At 49.2% G+C, this 22,502-nt stretch overlaps 1 protein-coding gene across 1 annotated transcript in view; it reads right to left on the reverse strand.

The window, feature by feature from the left end:
* LOC119954897 (tryptophan 5-hydroxylase 2-like) overlaps nucleotides 1-22,502 on the reverse strand; it is a 73,914-nt gene that overhangs the window by 10,812 nt on the left and 40,600 nt on the right. Inside the window, exons 9-10 of the mRNA XM_038780530.1 lie at nucleotides 18,045-18,140; nucleotides 17,821-17,954 (exon numbers count right to left, since the gene is read on the reverse strand). Of these exons, the coding sequence (XP_038636458.1) occupies nucleotides 17,821-17,954; nucleotides 18,045-18,140 (230 nt within the window). The remainder of the gene's footprint in view (nucleotides 1-17,820; nucleotides 17,955-18,044; nucleotides 18,141-22,502) is intronic.

Consider the following 22,502-nt stretch of genomic DNA (forward strand, 5'->3'; position numbering starts at 1 on the left):
GTCCGAAATCCTCCCTCCTCCAACCCACACCCCCGAGAGCACCCTGTCCCGTACCCCACGTGGGGGCAACAAGGGGAACCCCTCCACTTGCCGCCTGGCAAACGCCCTAACCTGCAGGTACCAAAACATGTTCCCCGGGGGGGAGCCCAAAATTCCCCTCTAACTCCCGCAAGCTCACGAACCACCCCTCCACAAACAGGTCCCTCAACCTTCTAACCCCTACCCTGTGCCAGCCCAGAAATCCGCCATCAATGCTCCCTGGAACAAACCAATGGTTCCCCCGTATCGGGGCCTCCATCGAACCCCCCACTTCTCCCCTACGCCGTCTCCATTGCCCCCAAATTTTGAGGGTAGCCGCCACCACGGGGCTCGTGGTATACCTCGTTGGAGGGAGCGGCAACGGCGCCGTTACCAGCGCCTCCAGGCTCGTGCCCACACAGGATGCCACCTCCATCCTCTTCCATACTGCCCCTTCTCCATCCATTACCCACTTACGCACCATCGCTGCGTTGGCAGCCCAATAGTACCCACAGAGGTTGGTCAGTGACAGCCCCCACCTATCCCTGCCCCGTTCCAAGAACACCCTTCTCACCCTCGGAGTCCAATGCGCCCACACAAATCCTGGAATACACCTGTTGACCCTCCTAAAAAAGGCCTTCGGGAGAAGGATGGGGAGGCACTGGAATAGGAACAAAAACCTCGGGAGCACCGTCATCTTAACGGACTGCACCCTCCCCGCCAGTGACAGCGGCAACATGTCCCACCTTTTGAACTCCTCCTCCATCTGCTCCACCAACCTTGTGAGGTTGAGCTTGTGCAGGGCCCCCCAGCTCCCAGTCACCTGGACTCCTAGGTAGCTGAAGCTCTTCCCTGCCTGCTTCAGTGGGAGCCTGCCAATCCCCTCCTCCTGATCCCCCGGGTGCACCACGAACAACACGCCCAGGTTCAGCTTATACCCAGAGAAGCCCCCAAATTCACTAAGAATCCTCATCACCTCCGGCATCCCCCCCACCGGGTCCGCCACATACAGCAACAGGTCATCCGCATAAAGCGACACTCGATGCTCCTCCCCACCCGCACCAGGCCCCTCCAGTTCCCTGACTCCCTCAACGCCATGGCCAGGGGCTCAATTGCCAAAGCAAAGAGCAAGGGGGATAGGGGACACCCCTGTCTCGTCCCCCGGTACAGCCGAAAGTACTCCGACCTCCTCCTATTCGTGGCTACACTCGCCATCGGGGCCTCAAAGAGCAACCTCACCCAACGGACAAACCCCTCCCCAAACCCAAACCTTTCCAACACCTCCCACAGATACCCCCACTCAACCCTATCAAAGGCCTTCTCCGCATCTAATGCCACCACTATCTCCGCCTCCCCTTCCACAGCCGGCATCATAATAACGTTGAGGAGCCTTCGTATGTTTGTATTCAACTGCCTTCCCTTCACAAACCCCGTCTGGTCCTTGTGAACCCTCAGCACCTTCCCAAATGGTGTTTGCCAGCAGCTTGGCGTCTACATTTAGCAGCGAGATCGGCCTATATGACCCACACTTGTCCCGCTTCAGGATCATGGAAATCAGCGGCCGTGACATAGTTGGGGGCAAAGCCCCCCCCCCCCCTTGCCTCGTTAAAGGTCCGGACCAACAGGGGGCCCAACAGGTCCGCATACCTTTTATAAAATTCAGCCGGAAACCCATCCGGCCCTGGCGCTTTCCCCGACTGCAAGCTCCCTATCCCATTAACCAGCTCCACCAGCTCAATCGGCGCCCCCAGTCCCTCCACCTGCCCCTCCTCCACCCTCGGAAATCGCAGCTTGTCCAAGAAGCGCCCTATTCCCCCCCTCCACCGGGGGTTCAGACCGGTACAGTTCCCCATAAAAGTCCCTAAAGGCCCCATTAACATCTACCCCCCTCCGCACCACCTTCCCAACTCTATCCGTCACTCCCCCAATCTCCCTGGCCGCGTCCCGCTTTCGGAGCTGGTGTGCCAGCACCCTGCTCGCCTTCTCCCCATATTCATACACCGCCCCCTGTGCTTTCCTCCACTGAGCTTCCGCCTTTCTGGTAGTCAATAGGTTGAACCTGGCCTGGAGGCTACGCCTCTCCCCAGCAATCCCTCCTCCGGAGCCTCCGCATATCTCCTATCCACCCTCACCATCTCCACTATCAATCTCTCCCTCTCCCTCTGCTCCCCCCTCTCCCTCTGCTCCCCCCTCTCCCTATGGGTTTGGATGGAAATCAACTCCCCTCTGATCACCACCTTCAATGCCTCCCAGACCGTCCCCACTCAGACCTCCCCGTTATCGTTGGCCTTAAGGTACCTCTCAATACACCCCGAACCCTCCCGGCTGTGGTGATTGTAGATCTGAGTAGATACAATACAACTGAACAAGCACTAGAGGGAGCACAGTAGAGCTATAAATACACAGGGACAGGAAGTAAGGACACTTCACCGAAGGGAGAACTTGGTAGCAGGACACAGACACAGGCAGACAGCATTTGAGGTAGCCGTAAGTTAAGCTCTGAAGACAGAACAAATTCACAATAAAGCATCTTCTCCAACTTTGAGACTACGAGCTTTATTAAGACACGAGGAACAACACATGGTACCAAGAGTGGCTTCAGATGCTTACTACAGGACAACTCAGCTGCAGATACAGAAAGAACAAAATGGCATGGAAATCTCCTACTGGACATTGGACTTGGGAAGACATTGTTTATTCGAGGATGTGGCTTGGAACCCCACCTCAGCTGGACATGACCGGCAATGTAAGAAATGTCTGGAAAATGTTTAAACAAATGTTCGATTTATATATCATAGCTAATGATGTAGCAGCAGCCTCAGACGAAATTAAAATAGCAATGCTCATCGCAGGACATGAAGCTAGGAAAGTTTATAATGGATTTAAATACTCAAAAGATGAAGACAGCAACAACTTACAAACAATACTAAACAAATTTGAAGAGTACTGTAAGGAATTTGAACAGCACGGTATGCTCAAAGACCAAACTGCACAGAGACTGAGTGATGCAAAACTCAAACAATCAAAATCAGAACGGAAAGAGTTCAGTCAAGAAATCGCGAGTGAAAAGTACAGATCAAAAAGAAGAAATAACTTGAATTTTCACAAAGCAAAAACGCTGCAATCCGCGATAAAATGGCATCGGAGCACATTTTACAGTCTCGGGCAAACAAAGAACAAAAAACTGCGTCTGCGCATGCGCAGGAAACAGAAGCCGCGCATGCGCAGTTACAATCACCCGTTTTGCGTTCTGTGCATGCGCAAGCCGTGAGCGTCATGACGTCTGAGCATCCGGACCAAGTCTACTTAAAAGGGAAATGCCCGATAATTGAAAACAAGATACTTAAAGCGGTAAAACCAAACTTTCTTGCCTCAGAAGACAAAAAAATGCCTGAACTTAAACCAGCAGTTGAAAACAACTCGCACAACACCCTGGAAAAAGCAGTCTGCACCACCCAAAGTGAAGAGAACAAAAAGAAATCCGAAACAAAAAAAGATGATTTGTTTTTTGAAGACTACTACTCAGACATGGCTGAGTTATTCGGATATGCTGATCACAGCATCAGCGACACGGTCGCAAAGCTCAACACGAATCTACTCGTGGTAGATTAATCAAACCAAGATGATTTGGTTTTCGAAGAATACTACTCAGACATGGCTGAGTTATTCGGATATGCTGATCACAGCATCAACGACACGGTCACAAAGCTCAGCACGAATCTACTCGTGGTAGATGAATCCAACACCATAGTGCCATGGCAGATCGTCGATACATTGGATGACAGCAATACCCAAGAAGAAGACGACGCCACACAGAGAGCACAGAAAGACTCTACAGAGAGAGCGATGACAGGCTCCACAGTGAGAGTGATGAAAGACTCCAAAAGGGAAGCAAGCAAACACTCCCTGGCGAACACCATGCATGAACAAGACCATGAAGGTCAACCCGACGTATCTGAGCAACCGCAAGCAGACTATGAAAGTCTACCAAGCTCACATAAACAAGAAGAAGACAATGTACATCTACCCACTGCATGCAAAAACAGTGACAAGGTGATCACACTCGACATACAGGAGGTACAGGATCACAGCGAGACTGACAGTTCTCAGCTTGTCTGTACAGAAGCACAGAGTAGGGCCACCCAAGAGTCCAGTGAGACCACGCCAATAGAAACCATCCAGATTTTGACTCCAGAAGAGGAGCACCAAGAGTCCTGTGAGACCACATCAACAGAAACCATGAAGATTTTGACTCCGGAAGAGGAGCACCAAGAGTCCAGAGAGACCACGTCAATTGAAATCATGAAGATTTTGACTCCGGAAGAGGAGCATCAAGAGTCCAGAGAGACCGCGTCAAATGAAATCGTGAAGAATTTGACTCCAGAAGAGGAGCACCAAGAAAGCAAAGACTCAAATTATCCACATGGGACACTCATTGAGCATAAGAAGAAAATCAAAAGCCAAAAGAAGCACAGCCGAAACGAGAACAACAACAGCAAGAACAAAAGCAACATGAAGCGCAATAAGAACAACAAAAATCGCAATGGCAGAGTATTCAACATCCTCCACCCTCGAAACCAGCCGCCTGCTCAGGACAAAAAAAATCAATCCTCGAATAGGCCTTATGCACGTGGGAGAAAAACGAGTACTCCCTGGCCCTTGGCCTCGCAAACCTCCAGGGATCCACCCCCCCATCTGATCCATAAATCCCCTCAACACCTTAGCCACCGCTGCCCTCCTACCCGTCCGGGACTTGGATCAATCCAATGGGGGATTCAGCACCGTGTTGAAGTCTCGCCCCATGATCAGGCCCCCCCCACCTCCAGGTCCGGAATGCGGCCCAACATGCGCCGCATAAACCCCGCATCATCCTAATTTGGGGCGTAAACATTCACCAACACCACCCGCTCCCCCTGCAGCTTACCACTCACCATCACATACCTCACGCCACTGTCAGCCACCACCCTCAATGCCTCAAATGACACCCTCTTTCCCACCAGGATCGCCACCCCCCGATTCTTCTCATCCAGCCCTGAATGAAATACTTGGCCCACCCACCCCTTCCTCAGCTGAACCTGGTCCGCCACTTTCAGGTGTGTCTCTTGGAGCATGGCCACATTCACCTTCAGCCCCTTCAAGTGCGCAAACACCCGGGCCCGTTTGACCATCCCATTCAGCCCCCTCACATTCCAGGTTACCAGCCGGATCAGAGGGCTTCCTGCCCCCCTCCCCTGCCGATTAGCCATAACCCATCCCCTGCCCACCACTGGCCAGCGTCCCCCGCTCGGCCTGTTCCCCATGGCGGCAACTCACCCCCCCCCCCCCCCCCCCAACCCCCCAGCACCCCCTGCATCCTCCAGCTCCTTCCTGGCCATTTCAGCAGCGACCCGGTAACCCCCCTCCTCCGCCGCGCCCCTCCCTCCATAGCACTCCTGTGAGCCAGCTAACTTCTGCTGACCCCCGTGGCTCCCGCCATACCTCCGACTCCTCCCCACTTGGGACTACTCCTCCTCCTTCGTGCCCATCAGCAGGACCTCCCCCCCCATTCCCCCCCTTCCCCCCTCCCCCCACCCCGCTCTTGCACAGGAAAATAACAGCCAGCAACGGCCCATGCTTCTCAGCCCCGACCCCGCCCCCATCATCCCACAACGCGGGAAACCAGAGAAAAGCCTGCGCTTTCGCCCTGCCCAACCCCGCCTCCTCTAGGGCAACTTCCATTGCCAGTCCCCACCACCAGCTCCCCGCACTCCCAGTTTACCTCCCTGCCCGAACCCGTTCACCAGACCTATACAAAAAGACATAACAACATCACCCCACCCACCCTAAAGCCAATACACATCTTGCATTAAACAGAGAAACCCCCCACCAGAGCAAAAATTAAACACAATTACATTATCATACAAAATCCCCCATCTTTGACCCTCAGTTTGAGTCCATGTTCTCGGCCTGCACAAAGGCCCACGTCTCCTCCGGGGACTCAAAATAATGGTGCCGGTCCTTGTAGGTGACCCACAGACATGCAGGTTGCAACATGCCAAACTTCACGCTCCGTCTGTAGAGCACCGCCTTTGTCCGGATATACCTGGCCCTCCGCTCAGTCACCTCCGCACTCCAGTCCTGGAAGATCCGCACCTCCGTGTTCTCCCACTTGCTGCTCCACTCCTTCTTGGCCCACCGGAACACGCACTCACGATCAACGAACCGGTGAAACCGCACCAACACCGCCTGCGGCGGCTCGTTCGGCTTGGGCCCCCAAGCCAGAATTCTGTGGGCCCCCTCCAACTCCAGGAGCCCCTGGAAGGACCCAGCTCCCATCAACGAGTTCAGCATAACGACCACATAGGCCGCCAGGTCCGACCCCTCCAGCCCGTCCGTGAGGCCCAGGATCCGCAAATTCTTCCGCCTCGACCGGTTGTCTAGCTCCTCGAACCGCTCCTGCCACTTTTTATGGAGCGCCTCGTGCATCTCCACCTTCCCCACGATGGCCACGGCCTCATCCCCCCTTGCGGAGGCCTGCTTCTGCAGCTCCCGGATTGCAGCCCCCTGGGCTATCTGAGTCTCCATCAGCTCTCTGGTGGTAGCCTTCAGCAACTCCAGCAGCTCCATCTTAAGCTCCTGGAAGCAGCGCAGCAGAGTCTCCTGCTGCGCCTGCGCCCAGTGCCTCAGCTCCTCGAGGGCTCCGCCGGCCGCCATTTTGTTTCTCTTCCCCCGCTTTTCCAGGGGCGCTTCCACTGTTTTTCTGCTCACCCCACTCCTGGTCCGGACCATAGGACCTTAGGGATCTACTCTCGACCCCTTCCCACATCGGGATTCGTCGACTAAGTTCCGTTGGGGGCCCTTAAAAGAGCCCCAAAGTCCGTTTTTAGCGGGAGCTGCCGAACGTGCGGCTTAGCTCCGCATTGCCGCCACCGGAAGTCCAGTACTCTGCCTTCTTGTTACACCTTCCAAAATGAACCGCCTCACACTTTTCTGCATTAAACTTCATTTGCCACCTCTCAGCCCAGCTCTGCAGCTTATCTATGTCCCTCTGTAACCTGCAACATCCTTCCACACTGTCCACAACTCCACCAACTTTAGAGTCATCTGCAAATTTACTCACCCATCCTTCTACACCCTCCTCCAGGTCATTTATAAAAATGACAAACAGCAGTGGCCCCAAAACAGATCCTGGTGGTACACCACTAGTAACTGAACTCCAGGCTGAACATTTCCCATCAACCACCACCCATTGTCTTCTTACAGCGAGCCAATTTCTGATCCAAACTGCTAAATCACCCTGAATCCCATGCCTCCGTATTTTCTGCAATAGCCTACCGTGGGGAACCTTATCAAACGCTTTACTGAAATCCATATACACCACATCAACTGCTTTACCCTCGTCCACCTGTTTGGTCACCTTCTCAAAGAACTCAATCAGGCTTGTGAGGCACGACCTACCCTTTACAAAACCATGTTGACTATCCCTAATCAAATTATTCCTTTCTAGATGATTATTAATCCTATCACTTATAAACCTTTCCAAGACTTTGCCCACAATAGAAGAAAGGCTCACTGGTCTATAGTTACCGGGGTTGTCTCTACTCTCCTTCCTGAACAAGGGTACAACATTTGCTATCCTCCAGTCTTCTGGCACTTTCCTGTAGACAATGACGGCATAAAGATCAAAGCCAAAGGCTCAGCAATCTCCTCCCTAGCTTCCCAGAGAATCCTAGGATAAATCCCATCTGGCCCAGGGGACTTATATATTTTCACACTTTCCAGAATTGGTAACGCCTCCTCCTTATGAACTTCAAGCCCTTCTAGTCTAGTAGCCTGTATCTCAGTATTCTCCTCAACAACATTGTCTTTTTCCTGCGTGAATACTGACGAAAATATTCATTTAGCACCTCTCCTATCTCCTCAGACTCCACGCACAACTTCCCACTACTGTCCTTGACTGGCCCTACTCTTACCCTAGTCATTCTTTTATTCCTGACATTTCTATAGAAAGCTTTAGGGTTATCCTTGATCCTACCTGCCAAAGACGTCTCATATCCCCTCCTGGCTCTTCTTAGCTCTCTCTTTAGGTCCTTCCTAGCTAGCTTGTAACTCTTGAGTGCCCTAACTGAACCTTCACGTCTTATCTTTACATAAGCCTCCTTCTTCCTCTTGACAAGTGATTCAACTACTTTAGTAAACCACGGTTCCCTTGCCCGACCACTTCCTCCCTGCCTGACAGGTACATACTTATCAAGGACACGCAGTAGCTGTTCCTTGAATGAGCTCCACATTTCAATTGTGCCCATCCCCTGCAGTTTCCTTCCCCATCCTATGCATCCTAAGTCCTAAGGTGGTGACCATTCGGGAAGGTGGTGACCAGTCGGGAAGGTGGTGACCATTCGGGAAGGTGGTGACCAGCCGGGAAGGTGGTGACCATTCGGGAATGTGGTGGCCAGCCGGGAAGGTGGTGACCAGCCAGGAAGGTGGTGACCATTCTGGAATGTGGTGAACAGCCGGGAAGGTGGTGACCATTCGGGAATGTGGTGACCAGCCGGGAAGGTGGTGACCAGCCGGGAAGGTGGTGACCATTCGGGAAGGTGGTGACCATTCTGGAATGTGGTGGCCAGCTGGGACGTTGGTGACCATTCTGGAAAGTGTTGACCAGCCGGGAAGGTGGTGACCATTCGGGAAGTTGGTGACCATTCTGGAATGTGGTGGCCAGCTGGGACGTTGGTGACCATTCCGGAAAGTGGTGACCAGCTGGGAAGGTGCTGACCATTCGGGAAGGTGGGGACTATTCTGGAAGGTGTTGGACAGCTGGGAAGATGGTGGCCAGCCGGGACGTTGGTGACCATTCAGGAAGGTGGTGAACATTCCGGAAAGCGGTGACCAGCTGGGAAGATGCTGACCATTCAGGAAGGTGGTGAACATTCCGGAAAGCAGTGACCAGCTGGGAAGATGCTGACCATTCAGGAAGGTGGTGAACATTCCGGAAAGCGGTGACCAGCTGGGAAGATGCTGACCATTCAGGAAGGTGGTGAACATTCCGGAAAGCAGTGACCAGCTGGGAAGATGCTGACCATTCAGGAAGGTGGTGGCCACCCCCACAAACTTAACATTTCAGGTTAAAAGTTCGGAAAGAAGGGAAGGATGGTACCCCATGAGGGAGATCGCCTGTGTCCATAAGGAGCACTCCCCTCCCAGATGGTATTCCCATTTGTTGCCTCCCCCCACTGAGCCTCTAAAGCCTGACCATCCAACCCCCTCCCCGGTCCCCCGTCATTAGAGCCCCTGAACCCTCCTCGAAGAAAATCTCCATACTCACCTTGAAATCGGTATCTATTTTTCATCTTCCCGAGACTCCTTGTAGTCCCAGCAGTGGCCACTACTGTGCTCTGGCGCTGCTGGTACTACTCAGCTGCCAGCCAATCAGCTCACAAAGACAGCACTTCCTGTGCTCGAGAGGCAGAATTCCCATTCTCACCATAAGGCCATCCCCAGCGTATTATCACTGCAGGGTGGCCCATTTTAAAATCAGCTAGGTGCTGACCAGGTTTTCTACCAGTGGAGGGGTGTGAGAAATATGCCCACTCCCCTTTAAATCTTCAAAATTCTGGTCTGACAGAGGATCATCACCGTTAAAAGGTCAACGTTGGAGGTACTACTGGGAGAAGTAAAACAAAAGATGGTTTCCCATTCTATCCTAAAGCACTACCATAGGCTCATTACGCCAATGGACACATTTCAAAAGTACTTCACTGGTTGAGACATCCAGTGTCATGAAAGCTTCCTTGGAAATACAAGTCTTTTTTTCATCTTAGACAGGAGGTGTCCACCAGAGTACCTATAATGATAAACAATTAACGGAAACATTTAACTTGTTTATTAATTCACGGGATGTGGGCATCACTGGCTGGGCAAGCATTTATTGCCCATCCCTAATTGCCCTTCCAGAGGTAATTTAAGAGTCAACCACATTGCTGAGCGTCTGGAGTCACATGTAGGCCAGATCAAACGATGGCAGATTTCCTTCCGTAAAAGAAAAGAGTGAAACAAATGGCTATTTACAACTCGATAAGGATTTTGTTTTTATTGAATTCAAATTTTACCATCTGCATGGTGGAATTTGAACCGGGTTATCTTGCGTCTCTGGATTACTAGTCCAGTCACAACACTTCCCCAGCCAAGGTAAAGCTAGTCAGCACTGCATTGAAGTAGATAATAAAGTATGCAGGTCGCTAACACTTTCCTCTCACCTAACTGAGGTTTTGTGCTAAGCCTTCACAAAAGAATGATTTACAAACATTCATGCCTCACAAACCTTATCGAGTTCTTTGAGAAGGTGACTGAACAGGTAGACGAGGGTAGAGCAGTTGATGTGGTGTATATGGATTTCAGTAAAGCGTTTGATAAGGTTCCCCACGGTCGGCTATTGCAGAAAATACGGAGGCTGGGGATTGAGGGTGATTTAGAGATGTGGATCAGAAATTGGCTAGTTGAAAGAAGACAGAGAGTGGTAGTTGATGGGAAATGTTCAGAATGGAGTTCAGTTACGAGTGGCGTACCACAAGGATCTGTTCTGGGGCCGTTGCTGTTTGTCATTTTTATAAATGACCTAGAGGAGGGCGCAGAAGGATGGGTGAGTAAATTTGCAGACGACACTAAAGTCGGTGGAGTTGTAGACAGTGCGGAAGGATGTTGCAGGTTACAGAGGGACATAGATAAGCTGCAGAGCTGGGCTGAGAGGTGGCAAATGGAGTTTAATGTGGAGAAGTGTGAGGTGATTCACTTTGGAAAGAATAACAGGAATGCAGAATATTTGGCTAATGGTAAAATTCTTGGTAGTGTGGATGAGCAGAGGGATCTCAGTGTCCATGTACATAGATCCCTGAAAGTTGCCACCCAGGTTGATAGGGTTGTGAAGAAGGCCTATGGTGTGTTGGCCTTTATTGGTAGAGGGATTGAGTTCCGGAGCCATGAGGTCATGTTGCAGTTGTACAAAACTCTAGTACGGCCGCATTTGGAGTATTGCGTACAGTTCTGGTCGCCTCATTATAGGAAGGACGTGGAAGCTTTGGAACGGGTGCAGAGGAGATTTACCAGGATGTTGCCTGGTATGGAGGGAAAATCTTATGAGGAAAAGCTGATGGACTTGAGGTTGTTTTCGTTAGAGAGAAGAAGGTTAAGAGGTGACTTAATAGAGGCATACAAAATGATCAGAGGGTTAGATAGGGTGGACAGCGAGAGCCTTCTCCCGCGGATGGAGGTGGCTAGCACGAGGGGTCATAGCCTTAAATTGAGGGGTAATAGATATAGGACAGAGGTCAGAGGTGGGTTTTTTACGCAAAGAGTGGTGAGGCCGTGGAATGCCCTACCTGCAACAGTAGTGAACTCGCCAACATTGAGGGCATTTAAAAATTTATTGGATAAGCATATGGATGATAAGGGCATAGTGTAGGTTAGATGGCCTTTAGTTTTTTTTCCATGTCGGTGCAACATCGAGGGCCGAAGGGCCTGTACTGCGCTGTATCGTTCTATGTTCTATGTAAACTTCACAATCCGCCCATACTGAATTAGGGCACATATTATTACTGCCACTGTAAAATGGAACATTTATTGCCATTTGGAAAGATAATCCCTCAAGGCTTCACCCTGCATGATTTAGGTTAATTTACTCACACGTTAGGTGGGATGCAGAGAGCCACCCATGTAGGTGCTCTTCTAATTTCCAACATCTCAGAAAGGCCTCTGCACTTGCTGAATAAAGCAATTTCTAACAGGAGGAATAAGAGCCGAAACGGAGGAGGTTCCCCTTTACTGAATACACACAGTCACAAGCCAAACTGAACACAGTGGGACCTGAAGGTCAGAAGAGGCTGTGCCATGCTGAATCTGCATGTAGTACTGTTTCTTTCTTCTTCATCTTCATCCCGTTACACATTTTCTCGCACGTAAATAAAATGAGACTGACCACCCAGAATGGACCTAGACACTGGAAGTAATACGTCAGAAGCTGGGAATTCTGTGATGAGTAACTCATCTCCTGTCTGCTATCTACAAAGCACAAGTCAGGAGTGTGATGGAATACTCTCCACTTGCTTGGCTGAGAGTGATTCCAACAACACTCAAAAAGCTCAACACCATCCAAAACAGAGCAACCTGCTTGACTGGTACCCAATCCACTACCTTAAAGATTCACTCCCTCCACTACTGGCACTTTATGGCAGCAGTGTGTGCCATCTACAAGATGCACAGCAGCAACTCACCAAGGGTCCTTCAACAGAAGCTTCTAAACCGATGACAATTTACCCCCTAGAAGAGAAGGGCACATGGGACCACCACCACCTACAATTTCCCACCCCAAGTCTCACACCATCCTGACTTGGAAATATATCGCCGTTCCTTTACTGTCACTGGGTCAAATTCCTGGAACTCCCTCCCTAACAATGATGTGGGGTGACCTACAGCACAGGGGGTACAACCATTTAAGAAAGCAGGTCACCAACACCTTCTCATGGGGCAATAGGATGGCCAACAAATGCTGACCTTGCCAACGACACTCACCCGCCCCATGAACAAATAAAGAAAAAAAGCGTTTGGTTTCTTGAGTAATTTGGAATAAATCTGTTCCATCTATTTATAAATCGGTGTTGATCCTGTCCATCTTCTAAACTAAGCAATATTCTGCTGCAGTTCTTAGCATGGACAATCTAACTTTTTTAATTACTTCAATGATCACCGTTTACAAAACAAATCAAGAGGAAAATGGGGCAAGCAGTATGATGGATTACCGATCTAATGTTGCAGCTTTTGCATTCTGACATCTATCCACAGCCTCACATTGATGATGTATAATGAATGTTATTCAGTGCACATGAAACATAGATCAAGAGACAGGGAAACAGTATGGAATAGCCTGTGGAGATGGCTGAAGGAGTTAATTCTCGGGAGTGCTTTAGTTGGAGGGCCCTGACTGCCATGATGTTGAAAACTGTTGAATCTTTCAGATTGTGTTGCTACATCTCTGACTTTCTGCAGGAAGGGGACTTGAGTCTAACTCTCTTCTGTGAAGGAATGAACTCCTGCACCAGATTTCCAGCTCAGTTATGTAAAAGCGACTAAATAGATGCAGAAATTCCCGGAAATGCAAAAATTCCCCCCAATGCAGCGGCTAGAGAATCTGAGCTGGGTCTCATGGGGCAGATTGTCATCACAGAGGCAGGCAGCTCGAGCCGGGAAATTTCCCGACACGCAGCCACACCTTGGTGTAAAGGATCCCAAATTGTGGGTCGGGGAGATGGATGCGGGATGCAGTCTGTCCCTGCGAACCTCGGAAGCAGATTCTCGGCAGTCACGGGTGTGAGTGCGTGGCAAGGTGGGCTGGTTAGAAGGCCAGCCACAGTCATCTCAGATTTAGTCAGCCCCTCTAACCTTCACCCCTCAAAAGCCCCCACCCATTCCCCATGGCCCCTCATACCGTCCATACCAACTTAGTGCCAGCTCATGCCCTTTCCATGCCTATTCACCCAATATGCACTGTGTAAATGAACAATGAGCCATATGTTAAAAATGGCAAGTGGGAACTACTGAGAGAGAGAAAATGCACCCATTCAGAAATGTTATTTGAAAAGCTTCTGTTCCTACAACCCTATAAAAGTATCACTCAGACACACCGTTAAAGTATTGGTAACAAGAGTCTTCAAATACTTCACACCCCTTAATCCTGTCCAAATAAATATTGAGATATTGACAAAAGACATTGCAGAACGAATAACTTATGATAACCTTTTAATGTCAACAATTTATTTAGCACTCATCAAAACAGAATCCCTGTTGAGCTCTTGCTTTTATTGGTCTTGACGCTCAGCCAGGCATGCATAATGAGGACTGATGGAGTCTGCCATATTCATAGGATTATGGAGAGTAGCGGGGGTATGAATTGGCATGGAGGGTATGAGGGACCAATGGGGAGTAGCTGAGGGGCATAGCTAAAACCTTTTGAATTTACCCATCAAATGATTCCCGCTTCCAGACCATAAATCACGACTCCTTTGAGGGTCCGGAGAAGCAAGCCCAACTCAAGGAACGTTGCAGGGGGCCTAGGAGATGCCTGCAACTGAAATGGAGCCAGCCAATTCGGGAGTGCAGGGTGTGGGTAGCCAATTGCCGATGCCAGGAATGGAGTGGACTTCCAGATTTGGGTCCCACCTGCCATTTTTAAACAGCCAGAGACATCCCGACTCCACCAAAATCACAATTCTCCTAATGTGAAGTTCTCCAATGAATTCTGAAGTTAAACTGGAGCTCTTCGCGAGATGAGCTGCAAGCGGATAAACTGCTTTCTTTTAAAGATGACTTTCCCTTACCTTATTCAATCTCAGTTCACTCTTTGAAAAATGAGAGGAAAATAGTAAACCACAGTGTCTGTCCCTTTCATGGACTGACTCCCTTGTTATTGCCAATATTTTTCTTTTAGAAAACTTCTAATTGGAAAAACTGACCTCCTGATCTTTAGTCCTTAGCTCTGGGCCCCTTGCCTACACCTCAGTTTCTTGTTTAACATCTGACTGCCTGTGTTTCCCTTTGTCCTTTTCTCTGAATTCCCACAGGTGCTCCGTTGGTTGCATTCACTTCATTCCTTTTCAATTATTCAGTCAGAAGTCTTTCAGTCAATAAAACTAGCTGCATCTCTTTCCCCCCCACCCAGGGTGTGAGTTTAAAGAGACATAAGAACATAAGAACTAGGAGCAGGAGTTGGCCATCTGGCCCCTCGAGCCATGTCTTGGATTCTCAAAAGAATCCTGGTAAGGAGGCCTGGACGAGACAATATGACCCCTCTAGACCTTTTTTAGAAACAGATCAGAGACTGTGTCTGGCTTCATCTTTAATACCTCCAGTGCGTGTTTTTTTTTAAACCTGTACAAACTCATTTTGTCTTCAAACACAATGGCGGGATTTTCCGGCCGATTCCTCTAGCGGAATGTTCTGGTCCCTCCAAAGGCAACCTCCCCCCACATCCCCACCATCCCCCGTGGTGGAGGGCGTGAACAACGGGAAACCCCATTGATATCGGCGTGACTGGAAGATCCTGCACACTAGCCAATGGCGGGTTGCCTCTGTCGCCACACAACACACTGCGGTGGGGAAGGGAAGGGGGGGGGGGGGGGGGGGGGGGAATCCTGGTCAATCCTTACAATTGTAGAATCCCTACAATTCTGAAACTCCGACCCTCCAAAAGAGCACCCCACCTAGGCCCATGCCCTATCATAGTAACCCCATCTAACATTTTGGACACTAAGATGCAATTTACCACGGCCAATCTTCAGATTGTGAGAGGAAATCGGAGTGTCCGGAGGAAACCCACCCAGGCATGGGGGGTTGGGGGGACGTGTAAACTCCACACAGTCACCCAAGGTCAGAATCAAACCCGGGTCACTGGCGCTGTGAGGCACCAGTACTAACCACTGTGTCCCCAATATATAAACATATCTCAATCCAAAATCATCCCAGTGAAGGGAAAAGTGATCCAAAATCTTAAAGCACCAGTAAAAAAGAAAACATGATGCACAACATGTGCTGCCTACTCTTCCTAGTGATCAGAATTATCATTCGAGAATTGAACTGTCGCCCATGATGCCTGTACCCCCACAGTCACAATTCCCCAAACAGTTATTTTTCTTTTCCATCAGGCCACATTGCAACAGCGAATGCACAGGTAGATCTCCACCATTTTCTGTTTTTATTTCAAATTTTTAACATCTACAGCTTTTCGTTTATAGTCATAAAAGGCACGATGGCACAGTGGTTAGCACTGCTGCCTCAGAGCGCCAGGGACTCAGGTACAATTGCAACCTCGGGTGACTGTCTGTGTGGAGTTTGCACTTTCTCCCTGTATCTGCGTCAGTTTCCTCTGGATGCTTCAGTTTCCTCCCACAGTCCAAAGATGTGCAGGTTAGGTGGATTGGCCAAGCTACATTGCCTCTTGGTGTCCAAAACAAAGGTTAGGTTGGGTTAGGGTGATAGTGTTGGGGCATGGGCCTAGGTAGGGTACTCTTTTCAAGGGTTTGTGCAGACTTGATGGGCCATATGGCCTCCTTCTGTAGAGATTCTAATGATTCTATATTTGTCAGCCTCTGAAACACTCCAAAGGGAGACCTCACATAATTTATTTTTTTTATAAGATTTGCTGAGACCGGCCCAGCAGTTATACCCGGATCCCAGCACCATATTCAGCAATATTTTCAGACAAAAAAAGCACAATTGTCACTTTACTTCGATGTAATCCAATTCTCGAAAGTGCATATTGAATAATGCCCACGAATTGTAGAACCCCTCCATCCTTCCCCTCAGTTCAAATTTGACTTTCTCAAGAGTCAAGAATTCCAGCAAGTCCCCCCCGCCACGCCAGGGCACAGGGTGAAGAGGCTTCTCTCCATCCCAACAGGATCCGCTTTCTGCCGATCAACGAGGCGAAGGCTACAACACTTCGCACTCGTTTCCAACCCCGGCTGCTCCGACACCCGAATACGGCCTCTCGAGGGCCTGGGTCCAGTTTCACGCACACCACTTTAAAGATTGCCCTAAAATCCTCCTTCCAGTAATGCTCCAGCTTTGGAAAGGACCAAAACATATAAACGTGATTTTCGCCCCCCCGCCCCCAGCAATGTTCACACACATCCTCTACCCCCTCAAAGAGCCAGCTCATTCGTGCCCTTGTGAGGTATGCTTTATATTCCACCTTCAGCTGTACCTGCCCCAAACTTTGGGCACGAGATGGAGGCATTCACCCTCACACCTCCTCCATATCCTCTCCCGACACTTCCTTCCACTTTGCCTTGATCCCTTCCAGCAGTACCTTCTCCTCTTCCAAAATAGCCCCTTAAACCACCGACACTACCCCTTTCTCCAGTCCCCCTGTCGTCAGCACCTCCTCCAGCAGTGTCGAAGACATCTCTACTGGGAAGCTCTGTATCTCCTTTCTGGCAAAGTCTCGAACCACTCACTGTTATTTTCATCATGATGAGGTCATGGCTCAGTATCTTCCAGTCCAATTGCGAAATCGTGTTGCAGGTTTGTAAACAAATGAGGGGCAATGAGTTTCAAAACTCTTGTTTTGTGTGAAGATATGCCCGTTTAAGGTGCAACGAAGAACAGTGGAAAGGTTGACGAACTCAGCTTGTATCCTGCTTAACTGCCAAGGGCAGCTTGACTACCTACCCTCAGAATAGCTAACAATAGATACAAAAAGGACCTTGGCTAGAAATGACTCATGAGCCTACTGTGCACACCATCCATGTATATCGTGCACGCTTATTAAGGGAAGCCACCTAAATTGGGCAATTAGTGGGAATATTTTCCACAGTCATCAAGCTCAATTACAAAGGCACTGCTTACAACATGTAAAGCAGGCTAACTATTCCAGATGGTGGTGAATCTAACAGTAGTTCACACCATTGTGATCTTTCAGCCAGTGAATAAAATTTACCCGCTAATTCACGTTCATCACTCCAATGTAGTCTCTCAAAGCTATGATGCAGTAGTTTAGTCTTGGTCACTTTGGGACAACTTTACTGCCCGATTCTTACAGCAGGAAGACCATGTTAACACCGAGTCACCAGCTATAAGCATTAGGGTCTGTGTGAGCAGACAAATGTTTTAACAGGTCTAATTGGCATTCCCGCTATAGCTGGTTGAATGCAGGCATTGACCAGTTCAGTTTAAACTTCCACTGGTATTGAAAATGAAATACCGTGCAAGTGTGGTGCTGAGCACTTGGTCCGTCAACAGTCAACTCTGGATTTTAGAAGGAAATAAATGACTTGCCTCATTTTGGCTTTGGCCTCCTCAAAACTTTCTGACAAAAAATAAGCTTCCTGGAAGGTGGTGATGAGGCATTCCTGCGTGGAGGTTGTCCTTGGCTCAAACGGTTTCACAATCGCTTTGTCCGACAGTGCGTGCTGTGAGAGACAGACACAAGTAAAACAGAAATCTCTCAACTATGAACTGCAAGCATCGAAACAAAAAATCAGTGAAAAGTCAGTTCTTGCCTTTAGTTCTCCGATAGAAGACAGAAGTCCTGCACCATAAGCACGCAGTTGTCCATCCTGCTTACAGAGCCCAAACTCCACTGTGAAGAAGTAGCACTGCAGGGTGACACGAGTGACATGTAAATTATAGATTACTGGGACTGCTTATAATTCCTGTTAAGTCACCAGAAAAATGGCTCCTGCGCTCAATAGTACTTCAAGCAACTAATAAGTAATTTTCTGGATTATCTTTTTATGTACTGCACGACATACGACAAGTAAATAGTTTGAAATGCAGGTTTCTGTGGCAATTTAAGCAACTGGACATTGTGAAGTACATCATCCATCCCAGTGCTAGGTAACAGTAACTGTGGCAACCATATTCTCTCTGTCACCAACCAGCTATGAATCACCAGAACTGAATCTGTTGATCACTAACCGTGATAATTACCAATTTCTTTAAAAAGCAAGCAGATTCGCAAATGCAAAGAAATCAGTCTTAAATAGCTAGAAGAAAGTCTGTTTGTTCAGGCACAGATTAACAAGAACGATATTAGAAATGCTGCTATAAAGAGATTTTCATGCAAACCAATTTATTTAGTCATGAGATAATGATGTTACAACTCATTTTTGATTGTAGATCTTAAATATAGCAATATGCAGCAATGGTATAAGTGTACTGTATCAAATGTAGTGTATTTAGTGGGGAAAGAAAGGGCCCACTGTTCATCAATCCTCCACTGGCTCTTTCAAAAGAGCAATCTGATTACTCCCACTTCCCTGCTTTCTCCTTGTGCCCCTGCAGTTTTTCTGCTTCAAGTATTTATCAAGTTCCCATTTGGAGGCAACTAGTGAATCACTCTCCACCATCCTATCGGACAAATCATTCCAAATCCTAACCACTTGTGGGGGAAGGCGTTTCCACATGCTGCCCTGCCAATCACTCGAGATCTGTGCCCCCTGGCTATTGACCCCCTTTATTTACCCTGTCCAAATCGTTCACCTTTGAAAATTCCTCCACCAAATCTCCTCTGAACTTCTTCCTCAGTCTCTCCACATAGTTGTAATCCCTCATTCCTGGAACCATTCTGGTAAATCTCTTGCACGCCCTCTCCAAAGCCTCTTAAATTCTTCCGGAAAAGGTGGTACCCAAAATCGGACACAATATTCCATCTGGGGCCAAGCTAGTGTTTTGTATAGGCTTACTGGCCTCTGTACATCATACCTCCAGTCATGAAGCTCAGGAACCCACACGTTTCATTAACTGCTTTACTAACTCGTCTTGCCACCTTCTATTAACTGCACATGAGCATCCCCAGGTTTCTCTCTTCTTGACCTCTCCTTAAAATTATATCATTTAACTCATTTCTCCTCAACCCTCACTTACAAATAACCTCTCACTTTTCTGCATTGAATTTCATCTCTATGAATGCACCCATTCTACTGGCCTATTGTACCCATGGCCTGGTTTAGCTCACTAAGCTAAATCGCTGGCTTTTAAAGCAGACCAAGCAGGCCAGCAGCACAGTTTGATTCCCGTACCAGCCTCCCCGGACAGGCGCCGAAATGTGGCGACTAGGGACTTTTCACAGTAACTTCATTGAAGCCTACTCGTGACAATAAAGCGATTTTCATTTTTTTCATTTTCAAGTCTGCTGGGAAATATGGCCACTATAAAAGAGACACTATAGCCTGATGGATATTTGTAAAGGCACCAGCAAAGTGAAGACACCAGAAACCCTGATGGTTAAAGAGGCTAACTCTGCATCAACATAAGCAACATAAACAGTGGGGGTCTGCAGTGAAGTACAGGATGTACACAGGGAGAGAGGACAGGAGCTGATTGGACATTGGCTGTGCTATGCTTTGGACAGACAGTGATTAAGCATTGACCTCTGTGTTCCATGCTCCTGAGAAGTAATCTGACCCCTGAGTGAGTCATGGCTCTTTGAACTTATGCTCCACATTGGGTGGATATGGTACTGGAGAAGGGGGTAACGCAGAGGCCGGGGTGGAAATTAGAGGTGGGACTGTTGGAGGACCGAGGGTTCTGTGACAAAATTGAAAAGGTAATTGAGGAATATGTAGGTTTCAACTGTGCAGGTGAGGTGTCAAAGGCAGTTGTCTGGGAGGCTCTAAAGGCGGTGGTGAGGGGTGAGGTGATCTCGTTTAAGGCCAGGGTGGACAAAGAGGAGAGGTTGGAGCGGCAGAGGGTAAGAGATGAGATGTTGGAGGTAGATAGGAGTTATGCAGAAGATGGCGATCCAGCGAAGTTGGAAAAGAGGAAGGAACTGCAGGCGACTATTTGACAGACTGTCCACCAGGAAGGTGGTACGTCAACTGAGGCGAGCAAGGGGTGCAGTTTACGAGAATGGAGATAAGGCAGGTCAGGTATGTTAGCAGGTCAGCTTCGGAGGGAGGCAGAGGTAAGAGAAATTGTTCAGGTGAGGGACAGGGCAGGGAAGTTGGTGGTGGCTCCGGATCTGATTAACAAGGTCTTTGAGGAATTCTATGAGAGGTTGTAAAGGGCAGAACCACCTGGGGGAGACCGGGAGATGCAGGAGTTTCTAGATGGGTTGGAGTATCCGAGTTTAGGGGAAGGGGACAGAGCTACATTAGAAGGAGCAATAGTGGAAAAGGAGATAAAGGACACGATTGGGAGGATGCAGTCAGGGAAGGTGGCAGGGCCGGATGGGTTTCCGGTAGAATATTATAAAAATTTCAAGGATAAGCTGGCACCCCTGATGGTGGGGATGATTGAAGAGGCGATAGGGAAGGCGGTGTTGCCACAAACTTTGGGGCAGGCATCGATTTCCCCGTTGCTTAAAAAAGATAAGGATCCGGCAGAGTGTGGGTCGTATAGGCCCATATCACTTCTGAATGTGGACGCAAAAGTATTGGCAAAGTTACTGGCGGGTAGGCTGGAGGAGTGCCTCCCGAAGGTGATAGGTGAAGATCAGACAGGGTTAGTGAGAGGGAGGCAGCTCTTTTCAAAGGTTAGAAGGGTATTGGACGTGGTTATGGCACAGGCGGAGGAGAAGGAAACAGAGGTGGTTGTGGCATTGGACGCTGAGAAGGCGTATGACCGGGTAGAATGAGGGTTCTTGATGGCAGTTCTGGAGCGGTTTGGGATTGGGCCAGGATTTGTGGACTGGGTAAAGCTACTATATAAGGAGCCGAGGGCGAGTGTCAGCACAAATAACATCAGCTCAAGATACTTTTCTCTCCACCGTGGGACTAGGCTGGGATGTCCTATGTCCCCCCTGTTGTTTACACTCGCAGTTCAGCCATTGGCTATCACGTTAAGAAGTTCGGGGGGGTATGGAAAGGAATAGTGCGGGGAGGGGGGAAGGGTACAGAGCATAGGGTGTCCTTATATGCCGATGACTTGCTGTTATACGTGTCGGAACCGTGCGTGTCAATAGGGGGAATATTGGAGCTGCTTCGAGTGTTTGGGTCTTTCTTGGGGTGCAAACTAAATCTAGACAAAAGTGAGTATTTTGTGGTGTCTCGGCCGGGTTGGGGGCAGGGGTGGGGGGGCTGCCATTCCGCAGGGCAGGGACTCAAGGCAGGCAGGGGGTTTGGTTCTCCCGAACCTGATGTATTACTACTGGGCGGCGAATATGGAGAAGCTGCGAAGCTGGGTCAGAGGGGTTGATTCCCAGTGGGTCAGAATGGAGGAGAGTTTGTGCAGGGGGGTCGGGATTGAAGGCACTAGCAACAGCGCCGATACCGATGACCCTGGGGAAATACTCAGGGAGTGCGGTAATAATAGCTTAATTGAGAATTTGGAGGCAGTTTCGCCAACACTTCGGGTTGGGGGCAGGGTCAAGGAAAATGCCGAATCGGGGAACCACAGATTTGAGTCAGGGAAGTGGGATGGAAATTTTGGGAAATGGGAGGAGAAGGGGATTAAGACACTAAAAGATTTGTTTCTTGGGCGTCGGTTTGCAGGATTGAAGGAGCTGGAAGCGAAGTATTGGCTGGAGCAGGGAGAAATTCTTAGATTCATGCAGATTCCAGATTCGAGATTTTGCCAGAAAGGAAATACTGAGCTTCCCGGTGGAACCGGCCTCCACATTGCTGGAGGAAGTGCTGTCAACAGGGGGATTGGAGAAGGGGGTAGTATCGGCGGTTTACGGAGCTATTTTGGAAGAGGAGAAGGCACCACTGGAATAGATCAAAGCAAAGTGGGAGGAAGAGTTGGGAGAGGACATGGAGGAGGGGTTCTGGTGTGAGGTGCTCCGGAGAGAGGGCCTCCACCTCGTGCGTGAGGTCGGGGCTGATACAGCTGAAGGTGGTATACAGAGCACACCTCACGAGGACGAGGATGAGCCGATTCTTTGAAGAGGTAGAAGATATGTGTGAACGTTGCGGGGAGGGGGGGAGGGGGGGGGGGGGGCAAATCACGTTCATATGTTTTGGTCCTGTCCAAAGCTAGAGGATTACTGGAGGGAGGTTTTTAGGGTAATCTCTAAA

This window comes from Scyliorhinus canicula, chromosome 20, assembly GCF_902713615.1.
Source record: "Scyliorhinus canicula chromosome 20, sScyCan1.1, whole genome shotgun sequence".
NCBI classification, from domain to species: domain Eukaryota; kingdom Metazoa; phylum Chordata; class Chondrichthyes; order Carcharhiniformes; family Scyliorhinidae; genus Scyliorhinus; species Scyliorhinus canicula.